General features: G+C 42.7%; 1 protein-coding gene across 2 annotated transcripts in view; it reads right to left on the reverse strand.

Moving 5' to 3' along the window:
- The window catches only part of igsf3 (immunoglobulin superfamily, member 3), an 89639-nt gene that overhangs the window by 4551 nt on the left and 67274 nt on the right, over nt 1–17814 (reverse strand). For both annotated transcript variants that reach the window (XM_088314878.1, XM_088314877.1), the window contains exons 7-8: nt 4374–4787; nt 1288–1728 (exon numbers count right to left, since the gene is read on the reverse strand). In XM_088314878.1, the coding sequence (XP_088171004.1) occupies nt 1288–1728; nt 4374–4787 (855 nt within the window). The remainder of the gene's footprint in view (nt 1–1287; nt 1729–4373; nt 4788–17814) is intronic.

Consider the following 17814-nt stretch of genomic DNA (forward strand, 5'->3'; position numbering starts at 1 on the left):
CTTATGCAACCGTAATATTCCAGTTATTTGTATTACTTCCCTGCTCAGAAAGCTAAAATATAACAGCGGTGTGTAGACATTTTATCCACCATAATTGTTTGGCGGGCCAGATTAAAGAACGGAACACGTTTTAATGTGGCTCCCGGGCCATACTTTACCCACCCCTGCTTTACATGTACCATATATAAGTTGTTGAGAAAAATAATCATTACTCCAATAATGAGGCCCAAAAATCAAAACCACACCAGAAGATATGCTATTCCATGTCTCTCTGTTTATAGTCTGAAAAAGTTGAATTTTGTCAACTGGACCATGGAGTGTACATCCAGGCTTAGAAGTCAAGCTTTACATGTCGAGCATGAAAACAGCACATCAAAAGGAAAAGTGGACTAATGCGAGCTTGATATGTTTGCTGGAGGCAAACCAGGATGAGCATGCGGCGTCTTCTTTCACACAACATATGTGTATCATTAGAGGAGTAGAAGTACGACATATTACCAACTCATCAATTCACTCTCAATGAGTGTTTGAGCCGGTGTCCACTGTGATAGGGAGAATAGTGCTTTTTTTTTACAATTTTCTTAGACAGGGATTTTCAACCTGTGAATCTGTGACAAATAATATTTGCATTAGACCTCAGCTAAGATTGGAATGAGACACTAGTATTGGGAATGATTCGGTTTCTTCTATCTGATCTGACCAAAGCGTAATGATTTCTATTTCAATGACTTTGTTGGTTCCCCATCCCAAAACATTTTCCTTCCTCTATTTTGGTGCACCTGCAGAATGAGATGTGGTGGCTCCTTTTAAAATAGTTCAGTCAGTATGTTGAACCCTGCACCTCTCTTATGTTTTCCTTTCATCTGCAAAAATGGGGCGCTCTAAAAGGCGACCCTACGTACTCCCGTTCTGTATCCCTCACCCCGTTTGTCTTGGACAGGTTGTGCCTGTTTGATTTTGTTGCACACTGTGGTACAATAACGTTATTCTGATTTTGATTCTCATTATTCCACAGAGTTAAGTGAAGTCGGATGTTGATCTAGAAGGCCATTCCTCAACAAACAGTGTCAGAATTGAATGCCAATTTACGTTGGCATCACTTTTTTTTTTATATATATAATAGTGTAATTCTGGTCATTAAGTTGTTGGGATATGACTACTATAACTGAGCAATGCCGCCCCCTGTACCCAATCTATCAAACAAGTCAAAGAACCCGACTTACCATCGTTGATCTACAATACAGAATTAAAATGTACAGTACACACACAAAGACGGAAAGAACGCACCTTGTTGCAGCACATTGACCGTAATGAAGCCAGAATTGTTGGTGGCCAGGCGGTACCAAGCGTTGCGAGGGTTGAGCAGCCACTCCTCCACATGGCAGTAGTAGCGCCCCCTGTCGGTCGGCTGGGCTCCCTGAATGGTCAGGCTGTACTGGTCCGAGGCGCTCCTCTCGAACTGCAGGCGGGAGTTAGGCCCCGCCTCCTCCCTGGGGCTGCAATTGCCGTTCCCAAAGATGGCATCGTGCCCGATGGAGAACACGCACTCTCGCTCTTCTTCTGTCGGCAGCAGCTCGCCGTCCTCGTTCTCGGGGCGCTCCACGTACCAGGACACGGAGAAGCGTGAGTCTCTGGATGACTGCGAAGGGATGCTGCAGCCCAGGCGGATGGAGCCGGACTCTGGCACAGTCACATTTGACTCAGTCTCTTCTACCTGTAGTCGGGCCTCTGTAATGATACACATGATCAGTTCTCAACTTTTGGTCTTTTACAATATTGCTCAGTTGCTGCATTTGGCACATCAGTTTGCCTGCATTAGCTTGAAAGAAGGCATACATTATGGAAAATGTACTTTTTAATTGTTCTTATACAAATAGTTTGGATTTGATATTTAGGCAGCTAGATTTGTGATTGGCAAGCTACTACAGAGAAGGACTAATGTGTCAAAGCCAAAGGCTCAAACAGTTTTTGCACCAATTAGCTTTAGACAAGAGTGCAACCAGATTTAGCCTCCGATAACCAGCACAGAGTGCTCGGTTAAAGAGCCTTTAAAGAGAAGAAAATATATTCAAAATTCAACACACAACAGAGAACAGTGTTACCAACTCTGCCAAACGTGAATGATTTAAAAACAAAATGTCAAAGTACCTAAAATGAGGCTGCAAATTGGCAAAAACATTTCCGCTACGATGAGAGGCGCTAGCCACAGCTAGCTCGCAAGCTAACAGACGTCGGCGGTTCCTCTCGGACAGCGGCAGGCTCATCAAGTCCTCGCTTGGGAATTTAAATAACGACACCAAGCTGTTCTGTAAATTGTTGCATCCAGAGAAATAACATTTTCCAGGTGTAGGCATAGCGAGCTAGCTAACAGCACGCTAGTTTTTTAAATGAGCCTTGTAATAATAAATAAATAATTGCGCCAGATAATCACTGATGCAAATGAAGGTGTCCAAGCGTGTCGCTGGGCCTTTTCTATGTTATTTTATTTATTTTTTATAACCACACACACACAACCCAAAAAGTCAAGACTAGGAACACGCTACAAAAAGACATTAGTGAAATCAATAATTGCATAGTCGCAGAATTTGCAAACCGACTTATTTCCAAACAAAGTATATCATGCAAGACCACACAAGAGCGTCACCATAGAACAGGAAAAAGGAACTTTTTGCAAAGTAGCTGCAGCTCAGGCTATGCAAATTTATCACGTCCATTATGTCCTGCAGGGAAAATGTTGAAATCGATCAGAGACATTCTCCCTCCGATGATGAATCAAGTATATGCGATATATTTGATTAAATCTATTCATTAGTTGAAAAAAATAGTCATGATAATACCACAAGATCAAAGCTGCTTAGATGAATCAATATCATTTATGATACTTGATACTCAATGTGATGTTAATTTCTCATTAAACATCTCTGGTTTTGCATTCTGAACGTATATATGGCCGTCTACATGCGTTTACATGCGGAGCATTTATGATGAAATGTTTACTTATGAATGAACCCGTGCAAACACATATTGATTGACGGACAAATTTACATCCCCATAATGAAAGCAAACATATACACCAAATATTAGTTTGCATATACTGTAATGTATTCCAATAGGATTGAATCTGTGGAGCTGCTGGAGCCCAATTAGTTGTAGCAGTGTTGACTTCACATAAATCACTTTTTTTTTGTTTTTTTCCTCGCTGTCTACATTTTCTTGAACTAATGCTGTATTGATGTTTGCGCTACAAGTTATAAACAGGACACTGAGAAATAAAAGTTCTAAGAGGCCAAATAAATATCTTTGGAATATATTCAGACAAGAAAGTGGGTTATTTCAACAACGTATTTATTTGGAGGAAACAGAGGTTATTTAGAGGTTTTTGTTGGTAATAAGCAAAAAAATAAAGGTTGCAGTCGTGTTTTTTTTTGTTTTTTTTGTTTTTAAATCCGCCAGCCTTGTCCTGCGGCACGTCATCTTACTTTAAGGTTGGCAACACATGAATACATGATGCCTTTGAGTGCTTTTGGATGCTTCTTGGGAAGAAGTGACCTGATGAGAAAGCTTCCGTGTGGTGCCTGACAGCTGTCGTGGCTTCAAACCATTTGGTGCCAGCTGATCTCTTTCGCGGCTTTGACTGCTGTCAGGATATTGAGCTGCTTGTTATCAGAGCTAGTGGCTGGCGGCTATTAGCGCCCAAGCAAGGACAGGAAATGAGATGAGGGTTTTTTTATATTGTGCATGGCAAGGAGGTCCAAATTGGATTGAAAGGCACGAGGGCAACAAGGGTCGGCCGGGAGGGATTGCTATGGTGACACGGTCCTTTTACTCTCATTCTATAGCACTTCTTAAAGACAATTTTTATCTCACACAATGAAGCAACACATCATTAAAACTAAATATATAAGTACAATGTGTAGACGACATGAAGTTAAAGTCGATTTCATGTAGATTTTCCCAGCATGCGCTTACGGGACACTTCATTAGGCACACCTGAGTTACCACTATGCTCCATTTTCATTGAACGTTTCAAAGCAGTATTCATTTTTCACAATGTTTAGTATTGTTGCAGTTTGTAAGAGTGTTCTTCACTGCATATTGCTGTCATATTATTCACTGCAGCGATTCACCAACGCAGGCACAACAGTGTTATTACAATCGTTCAGTTTATTACTTTTCTTGAGACAAAATAATTGCCTTTTTGGGGGCCGAACATGCTTGGAAACTAATTCGTTTTCAGAAAAGTGATCAAATATATTGCATAGAATGCAAAATAATCTAACAAGGCTAAAAAAAGGCCAGCATTTGTGGTCCACATGACAGCTAGTTCCACCTTGCATTGAGAGTAAGAAGAGTAGAGTGTTAAAGACACTGACCTGGCTGTCTCACCAGAACCTCCGTGAACCCGGACGAGTCCCGCGAGAGGCGGTACCACGCTCCATCTGGGTCACTCAGCCATTCCTCCACGAGGCAGTAGTACGTCCCCGAGTCGCCGCTTTCTGCCCTGTTCAGGGTTAGCGCGTATTGGCGAGGGGAAAGCCTCTCGGCCTGCACGCGCCGCCGCAGCCTCTCCTCGTCGGCGTACGTGCCGTATTCCAGGGCCCCCGATCGCTCGATCCGCAGCAGGAGCTCGTCGGCCTCCAAGCCCGAGGCGGCGCGTCTCACGTACCACAGCACGGCGTGGTGAGAGTCTGGGCTGGTCTGTGAGGTGATGGAGCAATTGATCCGGACTCGACTGTCCTCCAGGTTGACCAGAGACTGGTTCTTCTTTTGCACTTGTAGCTTGCTATCTGTAGGGGGAAAAAATGAATTTGTTTAAGGCACAAAAATGTGAATTTTTACTTGGGATGGTCGAGCCGTGGGTTGGCATACGACGTGTCAGAAACATTTCAGCACATTGCGATTTTCTTCTTGGCCAAGGACTGCCGGACGCTCAGGGCGTGTTGAGCAGGTGCATTGTCATGGTGAGTTGGCCTGACAACTTTTGCCTATTCTCTTACACTGAATGAAGCAAACGCCGCAGAATTATGTTTTTTTTGTAGATGTACTGTTTCATTGTCTGATCTGCAATGAAGGGAGAACTAGATAGTTTGGGTTTGAGATAAAGCACATCTTTTGTGACACGAGTCACAGTCACCATGAACTGTACAAAGACAAATTGAGGAACGTCAAAATAACATCTTGCAACAGTACCAACATTTAACAGCTTCTTACGCCTCCACGGTCTGAAAAGTCATGTTAATCTTTTATCCTGGCCACAAACAAACAACGCTGAACTGCATAAACTCCTTTGCTGCAAGTTATTAGACATTCAGAACAGCCTGTCGCCGGGCTTTCTGCGCGGGGGAGAGGCGACTAACCGACGATATGAGGTGGAGGACACGCAAGACATCTCAAAGTTACCTGGGCTGCTGAAATTGAGGTGGAACAAAAAGGTGTGACAAAAGACACACGAGTGTAAAAGTGTTGTAGCAGGGTAGGGACGCAGGCATCCTGAGACAAGAAGGGAGGCCAGGCTGTCTGTCGAAATGTCCGACATTCACAGCGAGGGAGGAGACGATGTTAGTGTCGTGATTGGTCATGAGCTGCAGGTACAATACGATGGATATTGTTCACATTAAATACTTCTGGCAGAGTGTGTCCATCAGTACAGAGCATCGACTCTCGCAATGGATCCAATTAGAATACGCAGATGTCCCTAATACTGTGTCTACCTTGTGTAGAAAATTAATATAAAGCACCCGAAATAGTCAACATTGTGCTGTGCGTGGCCATCAATAGGGTATTAAAGTTAAATACTTGTTAAAGCACGCTCCAAATGATTGGCCAATATTATCGAGCTTCTGAGTAGACATATTGATCAATGGTGTGTGTGTGTGTCTGTGTGTGCTTAGCTTGTAGTGCAATTTCTTTCCACTAGGGGGCACAAAACAACTCCCCGACTTCTTCCTACCTGGGTAGCTTTCCTATAACTTAAAGTCAATGAATAAATCTCAATTCATGTCTCTTCCCGCTTAAAAAAAAAAAACGTAATGATCAAACAATGCATGTGAGGCTACTTTAACCTCAGACTTTTGTTACTTTTTCTTCTTTTTTAATTGTTTTTTCAGTTCGCCATGGGAGGTAATTCAATCATAGGAGGAGACTAATCAAACCGTACTGGAAGACACACGCACGCACGCACATGTAAGAAAAGGATATACTTCCATCAAGTACACGAACAATTTACAGATTACACAAACATTTCAGCGCTTTTTGGTCAAAACATTTGTTTGTCTGTATTGTTTTATTAGCCACTTTGGTTGTTTAAAAAAACCCAAAAACGACTAATATGAAATAATGAAGTACACCTACTCTCTATAACTCTTACAAATGTATACCTACTTGAGCACCCTCGTATACATTTATCTCACATTAATGCAAAGATAATAACGTCCTGTCGTCTGTGTAGGTCTTGTCGATGCAATTAGCCAATCATCACAGCTGAGATAATGAATTTAATAAGTCTAATTACTACTGTTGCAGCGCTTAATACCTGCACTAAGATTGTTGTTACCTGATTTAGCTTTGCACTGCTCAGTGTGATGCAATGCGGTTCTGCACCGCAATACAAATTACAACCGCAATAAGAAAACATTCGGGAATCAATACCTCACTGACAGTGTTACAATTGGATCTGAGACATCAGTTCAGCGAGCTTTTAAGAATAAAGAGTTTTTACTTGATGTCGTCGTTTGTGACACTTATTCTTAAAGGACCTGGCTAAACAAGTAAACAAGAATTGGAGAAAAGAAGAAAAAAAAAAAAAGAATCTTTGAAATGAGTCATATTCAAAGCAGTCCGATTTCATCATCACCATTCAGTGCGTCTTGTCACTTTTTGTGAGCGCTTTGTTGTTTTTACATGTTGCAGAGATGAAGTTCTTGTTTTCTAAACATCACACATCACAGAAGATGGTGTTTTATCTGAAGTTATTCACTGACAGACATTTTATTTCCCGCAGTTTCCTATATTGCCATCTGATTTTGTGCATTTGGACTGACCTTTCAAGTCCTACAGAATTATTGTATTTTGTGACAACACAAGCATCTTCTTTCATGAGGAAAAAACACACATTTGCTCTTTTTGTACTTTGGTTATAAGCAGCAGTTTCACCGAAAACAGATTTTTGAAAAAAAAAAAGCAGAGAAAATAACTTTGTGAAACGCAACGTCAAGCAAAACAGTAACTTTGACACTAATATATATCTTTTTACTTTTGTGACACCTCGGACTAGAAAACAGAGAAACAATATTGAGAATGGGCTTTTGATGGCTAAATGAAATATAAAACTTTAACCCCTTTTACACAAAAGTTAGGCTGATGAATTCAAACCGATGAAATGCCACCATCTACAGGGATCTGTTGGTCATCACAGTTGTATACTAATCTAAATTTCACAGGCAAGCTTTCCATGCCGACTTGATGAAAAGCGTGCTTGACATAAATATTTGTCATTTAGACTCCAGCTGACAAATATAAATATCCATGGCGATTAACATGGCACGTGAGTAGAAGTCCTAATTAAGGACAAGGAAGAGATCCTACATAAGTCATCATTGCCATAGGAAGCCTCATCTCCACAAAAAAATGCCTGCAAGAACGCTGAAGAATTCTGGCAATCATTTCTTTCGCAAGGAGAATTACCTCTGAACCTTCAAAAGGAGCCATGCAAGATTGGGTTGGCACACGAGGGGGGGAAAAAAAAAAAAAAATTCTCATTTCATGTTTGAATCGGTGGCCAAGAGGAAAAAGGAGAAAACCTATGAGCGATGCATTAGTGTTTACAGAAATGTCTTTTCAAAGACAAAATATGCTAATTATTCAAGCCCTATTAAGAAGCATGGCCGGCTATTACAAGTTGTTATAATTAAGCATCCGCTCAAGCAGAGTCGGGACAGAGGAGCCACAAACAAGTCGGCTGAGCGAGAGGCGCAATAAAGCAAAAATGCGGCCCTCTTCTATTGCAAAAACAACCTTCACGTCTCCCCGCAGAATAGTCTGGTAGTGAAATGCGACATTAAGTGAGCAGCGACTTCACACAGCAGCCACTAGTCACGTCCTCACACGTGTCCATTCCCACAGAGAGCGGCACGTTTCTGCCTTTCTTCTGCATTGCTCCTACTGTTGCACGAGAAAACACACCAAAGCGATCCATATGATCCAAGTACGGTAAGTAGTAGTGAATGTGCCATTGATAACCACCGCTACATAGTGTGTGTGTGTGTGTGTTTGGGGGGGTTGAGGCGTAGAGAGTAGGGAGCCAGTTCAATCACAAAGTAACAAGGCAGGCTCGTCGTCTACATGCCTTCCCACAACAGAGAGGGGAGTTCGCATCGGCGCCGTTCCCTTAATGAGCCTCCAGGGGATGTCATCAAAATGGGATTGTCAACATTTCCTCTGTTCTGCTTTAAGTCGGCATTCAAACTTCAAGTGCCAGTTCTTGCGCTCACCTGTTTTATTACCTACGCCAGGGGGCTTGTGTTCTCATCGAGGTTGGTTTGTTGTTTAGTTAGCGGGATTACACGCACACACACCGAAAACAAAATCTTTCCCACTTTTGCACTTCATTGTAATCGCCTGAGATTGGGCTCGTGGCAACGGCGGCGGAGAATGAGGCGCTCCTGCTTTGACTCATGGCCAATGCTGGAAGGAAATGTATTTTGAAGAGAGATTGACACGAGCCAGAAAAAACAGACCACTGCAGCTAAGTGGAAAATGTGGAATATTTATATGATGGCATCATGAGCTAAGGGACTGCAACGGAGTAAGCCAACATCCGACCATGTTCTTACTCCATGTGGTATACGTACACGTATTCTGTATTTATCATTTTGTGAATGCTTAAAAGACTGTAAATCAAATCTTTTAGTAAATTAACAATTGTAATTGAAGTAGAGAAAGTGTATTTCAAATTAACGCATTGTTCATTTGCCTTTATTTTGTTTTATTAAGCCTGAACAATGGGACCAAATCAATGCATATCAAATCTGATATTGTTTATTGTAATTCATAAAATGTTTTGCTTGTTTTTGTTTAAATCGTTTTTGCTTTATTGGGGTGGGAGGGTAAAAATGCAATCCGATTCGCAAAAACGCCCCCGTCGCACGTTAGTTGGAGCTTATCCCAGTTCAAAATGAACATGAGGAAAGGTACACCCAGGATTGGACGCCAGCCAATCACATTCACACCGACCACCTTCAAAACCTACTCAAGCATCGGGTGAACTTTTTTTGGCTGCACCGTTGCTTCTCGCCACCGCCTTATTTTCATATATGTCGTGTACTATTTCTAGAATGTGATCAGTTGGGGTTCCAAGCGTGCCAGGGAGAAAACATACCGGTGACGTAAACGATTGCTGGTCACCATTCGTCATAACCGAGTCACTGTAACATTCGAGGATATTGTGCCAAATGACAAAAATAAATACACGCTAATGTCAGATTTTTCTGTTGCTGAGGCTTTGCTCCAAATTCAGTATTATACTTGCTGCCCTCAGACTCCTCAAATTAAAAAAAAAAAAATATATATATTATATATATATATAATTTATTTACGTATTTATTTATTTGAGAACCAAAGTGAGGTAGGCCAAGCTGGTACTTTGATGACACCCTCGTCGTTCATTTTTCGCATCTCGTCTACATGGCAGATTTATTTGAGGAAGATATCTGTCTGCCGCAGAAGTGTTACTAACTACTCCGCTTTCCTCTCATCCGGTGCAAAGCAAAATTAAATGTTCACCTACTCCTCCTATTGCTTCCACAGCGCACTGGAACGTTGTGCAGCTCAGCGGTCATTAAGTACATATTAAGCAGGTATATCTAAATAAGAGCCGAGATGTTCACGGGAGACCTACCGGCACCTCTGGAAGAGTACTTTAGGTGCAATCCATATTCATGAGCACAGGTGAGGCTTCTGGAATATTCATGAAGCTGCTGTCAGGTGATTAGACAGAACTTGATCAGGAGACACATACATCATAGTAACAGCCAGGAAAGGGAAGGTGATGGCTGGTCAAAAGTGTTTTGACGAAGGGGAAAATAGGAGATAAGCCTATCACGAATTAAAAGACTCCACATGGTGCAGAGACAGGGATTGGCAACGAGTTCTCTTAACACGAGGATGGGCTACATCCTCATTTTAAGACTCAGGCTGCATCGTCAATTTACGAACACTTGCCCCCTACCAGTTTTGCTGCTTCTTTGAAGTTAGTCCGAATTTTTTTTTTTACGAGTGATAGTTATCCTCATCCGCTCCCAGACTGACTGTTACTGTTGTGCAGCCTCAAAAACAAGTGTTGTGTAGTGTTGCTTTTGGGGTTTGGGAGTTCAATTTGCTATCCTGCTTCCATATCAAAATCGAGCTGGAGCCTTTGTGAGAAAAACACAAAAAATACGTAGGAGGGGGAGGGGTTGTGGGGGGAAGGCAAGATTTTAGCTGCCATTACAGAAGACAAATTGGGCACACATGGGACAGGGTTGAAATGAGGGTTGAATGAGCCAATTAGATGCTGCAATGTGTGGATTTGTGCGTGTCTGTGTACACTGTAATGACAGTACGTTCCCAGGAAAAAGTTGCTGAGGCAGTGGAGCCGTTGTACCGCAGGAGGCACAAATGGAATGCGGACCATATCATTAGATCTCCATTTCGGCCCTATGACACATTTTAATACAATTCGCAGAGCAACAATCACACTTTTAATTAAATCTATCTTAATCGTTGCCGTGCTTTCTCAGTGGAAGATCAAATCCCTGTGGTCCTATTAAAGTTATCTTGGCCATGCCGTGATGTTCACCCAGGTTGCCCTGGAAACCGCAGAAACCTATGAAATCTATGGCAGCTTGTCCAAGTAAAGTTCAAAGCCAACTTTAAATCTGTTATGAGGTTCTTGCTCAGTTGATGTCAGCGATGCATTGAAGGAACACACCGCACAGTCACTTTTCATTTTTTCTTTGTGTTTCTGTGCAACAAAATGAATACATAAACCTTTGCGAGGACGAATGGCACTCGGTAGTGGAATGAGCAGTACTTGTACCTGGAGATGCTTGGGGAAAAAAAAATTGCACGGTATAAAGGGATGGAAGGGTTTACCGATAAACAGAGATAACATTTTTAACGTTCATCTTGCTTGCGCGAAGTCGCCGCTGGCTGATTTGATCGTATCGCAAGTGTAGCTGGTGTGTGGTGCGTGCGTCTTACACATAGATGGAAACGCGGAATCCACAGAGAAAACCACATTCCAAATCTGTCCTCAGTAATTTCTACAATGCAGAAAAAATGGCAAATTTGACCTGAAATGTAATCGAAACAAGTAGAAGCCAGATGGATTTTTTTTTTTTATTGCATTTTGCTGTCTGATTCATGCGTGTTCCGATTCATCAACTAAATCAATTGGAATTTTAAATTGTTATTGTTTCAAAAAGATGTATTGATTTACTAATTAATTTGAATATTTTGTAATATTTAGGATTAGGGCTGAAACAAATAAGTAACTAAATGAATTCTGTTTGGAGCAATTTGCCATCGCAAACTCTTGCTGACTTCCACAACACTACGATGTCCTGAAATAACCTTCAATCGCCATTTAAGGGTGCTAAAAAATGACTTAATTAAGCTGACAATGCATTTGTACGGTGCCAGTTGCCAACGTTTAGCGACGGCCAGCAAGCGCTCTAGCTAGCACTAGCCGCGCTAAGCGCTCCATCTGATTACGTTTCAAAGGCAGTAGACGTACTTTGATGTTGAACTTGACAGCCTGACAAAGACCACAAAACTGATTTCTTTTTAACAAACTAGGGAGGCATACTCAAATATGCTGTTTAGGCTGGCAAAATTGCTGCTCTGATTCGGATGTCACTTCATTTTATAGGCCAAAATTTATGGGGAGAGCTTTATCTAAATTCTCACTAATGCGGAAAAGTGCTGTAATTCACGTGCTAGGCCTGCGCAGCGCTCAAACGCGACCACAGGAAGTCACCAAAAACAAGAAAAAGTCAGAGTAGAGAAGAAAACTCACTCACAATGGCGGGGAAAATGAACAAGGCAACAAAGGAAGTGGACATTTTGGGCGGACCAGCAATATCAAATGCAGGAAGTTCTGAAGCATAATGAGAGAAATGGTCGTCTTTGGAAAAATGCGACAAGCCCAACACCGGCAATCCGGTAATAGCACAAAATATCGCTTATCAGTAGGCAATTCAGTGACTAGCATTTGGCCTCTGTCGATCATCTTCAAAAGAACTCTGACGCCTCAGGAGTCTTTTCTGCTTCAAATAAGTGTGTTTACTTCCAATAGATTCTCTTCTTTTGTCGTTGTAATTCCTTCAGGAAAAAGCGTCACAAAAAGCCAGTGCGACAAACAGTTAATTCTTTCAGTTTGATGTCCCACTGTGTATTCAAGGCATCCTTTTTCCTGTAAATTTTGGTCAATCTTATTGGCTTAAGTGCCTTTGAGTTTCCACTGAGGTAGTTTTGACCAGTTTGTCGATTTAAAATGGTAGAGTGCCGCGCAATGAAGTGGCTTTCGCATTAGGAAGATGGAGAAGATGAGAGAGATGTAAAAGAGAGAAGGCGATAACATGCCCTGGGGTGGGGGCGCGTGGCGAGGGGTGGGGAAGGATTTTGGAAAGCAGCAGGCCGTCTCTAGCTGCACTCCAGAAGACTTAGTGAGTCTTAAAGGCAGCCTGCTCAACCTTTAGCATTAGCATTAGCACAGGCTGGGGTTAATCCGTGGCCGAGACCGCCCCCCCCCACCCCCGAGCATGTCAAGACTGAAGCCTTAGACATGACTTGATCCCCGGCGCAACATCTTACTTTGGCTGGCTGCCCCTCGACAAAGCCACCTCATCCCGAACGCACTAAACTTGCCACGCCACACCACTGGGAAGCGAAAAAGAGGGATGATGAAGAACCCTCAAACCTCCTGATGAATTGGAGACTCATTTCTATTCTAATGACGACAATACATCGATGATCCCATTGTGTCAGAGGGATAGAACTTCTCAGCACTCAACATCTCTAAAACAGGCTAATTACGGGCATCAACACAAAGTTCCAACACTCCTCAAATAGTACAAACACTTTCCTTCCTAATGACATTAGACTTTCTGAACATCCTCTTACTTTGTAAACTTCAGCATGATCAGGTAAAATCTTTGGGCCAGTTGTATCATCACGTGCTTTTCACCCATCCCACTTGACATGTTTCACTATCATCAGTGGCTTTATTTCAAGACATTCTCTTGATTCACTGATCCTCAAGATGGCTGTCATTTAAGTTCCTGTATTGTGTAAATAAATGTCTTTGAAAATTGAGACCACGGTAGTGTTGTTAAAAACTAAATTTGATGATGATGGCAGGAGGCTTCAAAATGGTGAAAAAAAATCAAATAAAATAAGCCTTTTTTCTCCGCTCTGGAAGAATGCAGGCGTTTCTGCTGAATGTGCGGAAACCACACCCCACTCAAATGTCAATCGAACACCACTTCTATAACCTGCAAAAATGGATGCTACTAAAAATATGTCCACTCAAAGCCTCCGGTAGCTGGAAGATATCCCACCGGGTCGTTGCAGGGCTCTTCCACGCTGCAGCAATAATGCTTTTTCCCGCCTCCCTTCTCTGTGTGCCCTGCATGCACTCACAGTCAACAACGAGGCACTCCAAAGCCACACCGGTGACGTATTAGCCACACCCAAAATATCAGGAAAACTCAAACACTGAAAAACTGTTGAACTCGCCCTCCACAAATGTTTTTTTTTTATCTTAAAACAAGCATAACGTATTTTGAGAAACAAATCTCTTGACATGACGTTTCACAAGCAGCGGGAGGAACAAGGGCATGGATTATACAGTACAATACAGCCAGGTTATTCTGCTATGTTTACACATGCCTGAGCAAAGTTGATGTGCTCAAGCCCACCTCTCTCGTCAGTTCTGGGCCCAGGTAAGTGTCACGGAGCACTCACCCGAGCCAAATTTTCAGATCGTAATATGTCAGTCGTGCCCAAGTACAGTACACGTTTCCTTGCATGCATGAGCTGCTGCCGGCTGTGTTTTTTCTCTTTAGACCATGTCATGCATAGTCAATTGTAGGCAGTCAGATTTTGTCGGGCTCAATCAGAACTGCCAATGTTATTAGTTAAAAGAAAAAGAAAAAAAAATGACAATGCCAGGCATTCCCAAAAGACAGTTTGAATGTCAACCTAGAAAAATGACATCCAAACAGGAACACGCAGCAAGGAAATATTACTTTATGATCAGTCGTTCCGAGATGCTTGCACTGTATTGATTCTTTGGGGGAACACACAGAGGGTTTCATTCCAACGACAGCGACGTAACCCATACATAAATTGTAGCGCACGGTAGAAAACATGGTGCAGTAGTAAAGTCATGACATTTGAAGAACACTTCTATGCCATAGAATTATATTTAAAAAAAAAAAACCTTCTCGCGCTGTGCGACATCATATTCTTATATGTATATGAAAACATAAACTATGCTGCGTTTGGGTTCTGCACAACAACAGTATTTGTTGTAGGTATGTTACAGTTGAGAAGTTTACATCGATCAATAAACCATTAGCCATTAGTATCGTTTATGAAGGAGTTCCATTCTTACGGCCCCGAACCTGTGCTTTCGGATATGCATAGTAAATGTTGGTCGACAGTTGGAAACTTCTAGGCCATAAATATAAATCAATCGAATTAGAAGCAATAAGAAGGCCTTCCTGTGCTGCTTGGCCAGTTCATTGTTCGGAACTTCGAAATATTGCACCTCGGTACTCCAGAAGAGCGAGGACCCCCAAATGTAGTTTGTCCCTCTCATCGATCATTTTGCATCGGAGTGAAAAAGAGTAGGAAAGAAACTACAATTCCCTTTCGCGATAAATCATTCGCACCACATTCTCGTATCCTTTGTCTGTTTTTTTGTTCATGATCTCAGAAATTCGCCAACACCAGAGCGACTGTTGCAATGTGATTTGGCCTGATGGGAAGCCGATGCACAGGAGATGAATGGGCCTCAAGACGCAGAGAGCAAAAGCGGCTCATCAAACGGAACCGCGGGCGTGTTTGCATAGGAAAGGCTTCTTCCGATAAGCATAAAACCTGCGCTCATTAAGAGTCATCCGAGCCGGCCCAGGCTCGACCCGCTCTGCTGCTTTGCTACCGCCGTGCATCACTGTAGCTAGCGCTGACTTACGACTTCAATTACAGCAGCGGCAGCGGGGCACGCAAAGAGACATGCTTAAGCGAGATGGAAAGACAACATAGAACAGAAAACCTCGACCGGATGGGATTTGAGAGCAAAGCGCAGCCGTGTGCGTGTCTTAGCCAGAACGTAGGTTTGCTTTTGTGAGGACGTCAACAACAAGCTTGACCTCGAGCGTCTGGAAAATGAGCGTGACGAATTAAAAGGCTCTCATAAAATCATTTTCTGTTTCACTGCACGCCCGGAAGACTCGTCGCTCGCCACCCGTTATGACCCTGCGCGTCGGCGGCTTGCGTGTTCGTAAACAGGCGGAAGAAAACGCTGAAAGAGTGGCATGCAGGCAGCCTGCGCGCAGAGTGCCGCCTCAGGTGAGCTCGCGGGCAAAGCAAAGTATAGCAGCCGAAAAACAAAGGACGAGATTTACCACCATGTCGGTGGCAATAACCCGACTATAACGGCAAGCACAACACCGTACGCTTATTATTCATGAAACACCGGCGAGGAAGCTGCTTGAAGAAAAATGTAAACATAATGGAGAGAATTACGAGGAGGAGGAGGGAATCAGGGAATTATAAAATATTGAAAAATCACAAGCGTGTGAAAGAAGCTGGGGGGGGGCGCGCACCGAGGAAAAACATGCTGCTGAGTGAGAGCACAGGGACCGGGAAGACATTAAAAGAGACTTATGAGCAGAGCGAGAAGAAAAACGCAGGAAGACAGAGATGGAGCGGCAGAGGAGAGGGCGGGCCGTAATGAAGACGGACAGCTTCTATTCATGGCCCGATAAGCGAGAAGCTCCGATCGCTGCAGTCGCTATCAATAACCGATCGGAGCAAATACTTCACTGCGATGAAAAGAAGGGAGCATGTGTGGCATCTGCTAGTGCCGGCCCATATAAAAAAAAAAGGGGAGGATAACCCTGGAGAACTATTAGAGAGAGGAAGCAGGGCGTGATAAAGTTGCGGGGAGTCGACGATATAAATCCTCAAAACTGGTAGCGTGGCGACAAGATAACACAACACGAGAGGCAGATAAGAAATAATGAGGAGAACAACGAAAGGTAGCCGAGCGAGCGGAAAGGTGTGAGAGAGATTTTTTTTCATGTATTAATTGAGTGTTGACAATTCTGACAGTTTTGTTAAGGTTGATTGTTCTAGAAATTGGAGTCAACATGGAGTTGACATTCTCAAAACAGGTGGGTCAAAAATAACCTGATATGACAAAAGGGGATCAACCACTTGGGACAATTTGACTCAACTCTTTAAATAAGTAAAAAAAAGTCAGGGTGTTTTGTGGGTTATTTGTTTGACCCAACTATTTGGGTTTGGACTGAATCAATGACCGAAAAAGTTCCTTTTTGACCCAAAACACGTGGACAACTCCATTCGTATACTCCACACACCTCTGTTCAAATAACAGACTTTTGCGAATAAAATGGTCAGACAAATATCGAGTTTTGAACTTTTTCCACCTGATCTATAACCTGTACAACTCAATTAAAAAGAGAGGGAAGTAAAAATAAAAATCTGAGATATTGTGGTTGCACAAGTGTGCGCAGAGTCGTATAACTGGGCATGCGGCATTGTGTTCAGAATTAAAGGGGAAGTCAACCCCCAAATTTTCGTCACAATAATGTTGTATGTGCCCACGCTAGTCGAAGCACGACATTGTGATTGTGTTTGAGGAAGTTAACATTTGATTTTATCCATCTCAGTGGGCGGCCATTTTGTCACTCTCTGTCAACTGAAAATGACATCACAGTTCCTCAGGGCTCATCTCACGACTCACCTCTTTTATGATGCTTAGCCATGATTGGTCATTATCTGAGCCCTGCGCAACTGTGATGTCATTTTCAGTCAACAGAATTGACAAAATGGCCGCCCCTTGAGATGGCTAAAAAGGGGTGGAGTTTGCTGCCTAAGTCACATAAGTCATCTTATCCAGAATATCGAGTTTACTCAAGACTACTGGGGCTGCATCGAACATATTCTTGTCAAGATAATTTTGGGGTTGACTTCCCCTTTAACAAATCACATAAAAACACAGGCTCATCAGAACACGACTGCCATCATTAAAAGTGCCTCTGATTAACCTCAAATACAGTTCAGCTGTTTCGGAAATCACATCTTACCACCCAAGTTATGGTCGACAGAGAGTTTCCGTAGCATCAGAGGGATGGCATTGTTCAAAGATTTAAACAGTGAAGGAAGGGCTCTTGGTCTCATGTTTGTATATTCCAAAACGCTGGCATTTCAACAGAGGTGTGTAGACTTATTATATCCAATGCATATCAAAATCAGACAGAGGCAATCTAAATGAGCGTGAACCATTTAAGTGATTGTTAATTTTCCTCATGGTCGACCAAGGAAATGTAGTCAAAAGTTCATCTGTGGAGCGGGCTAAAGTGGGACAGCCCCTTTCTGCTCCCCCTCTATCCTCCCCCAGGCAACATCCCCATCATCCTTCTGGCCCGACCAATAACCTCTTAATGTCCTACTCCACATGCTAGACACACGCCGGCTAAAATGATGAGAAAAATTTATTGAACTCCCCAAACCATCATTAAT

This window comes from Idiotropiscis lumnitzeri, chromosome 14, assembly GCF_059441095.1.
Source record: "Idiotropiscis lumnitzeri isolate Australia: NSW breed Sydney's pygmy pipehorse chromosome 14, RoL_Ilum_1.0, whole genome shotgun sequence".
Taxonomy (NCBI): Eukaryota; Metazoa; Chordata; class Actinopteri; order Syngnathiformes; family Syngnathidae; genus Idiotropiscis; species Idiotropiscis lumnitzeri.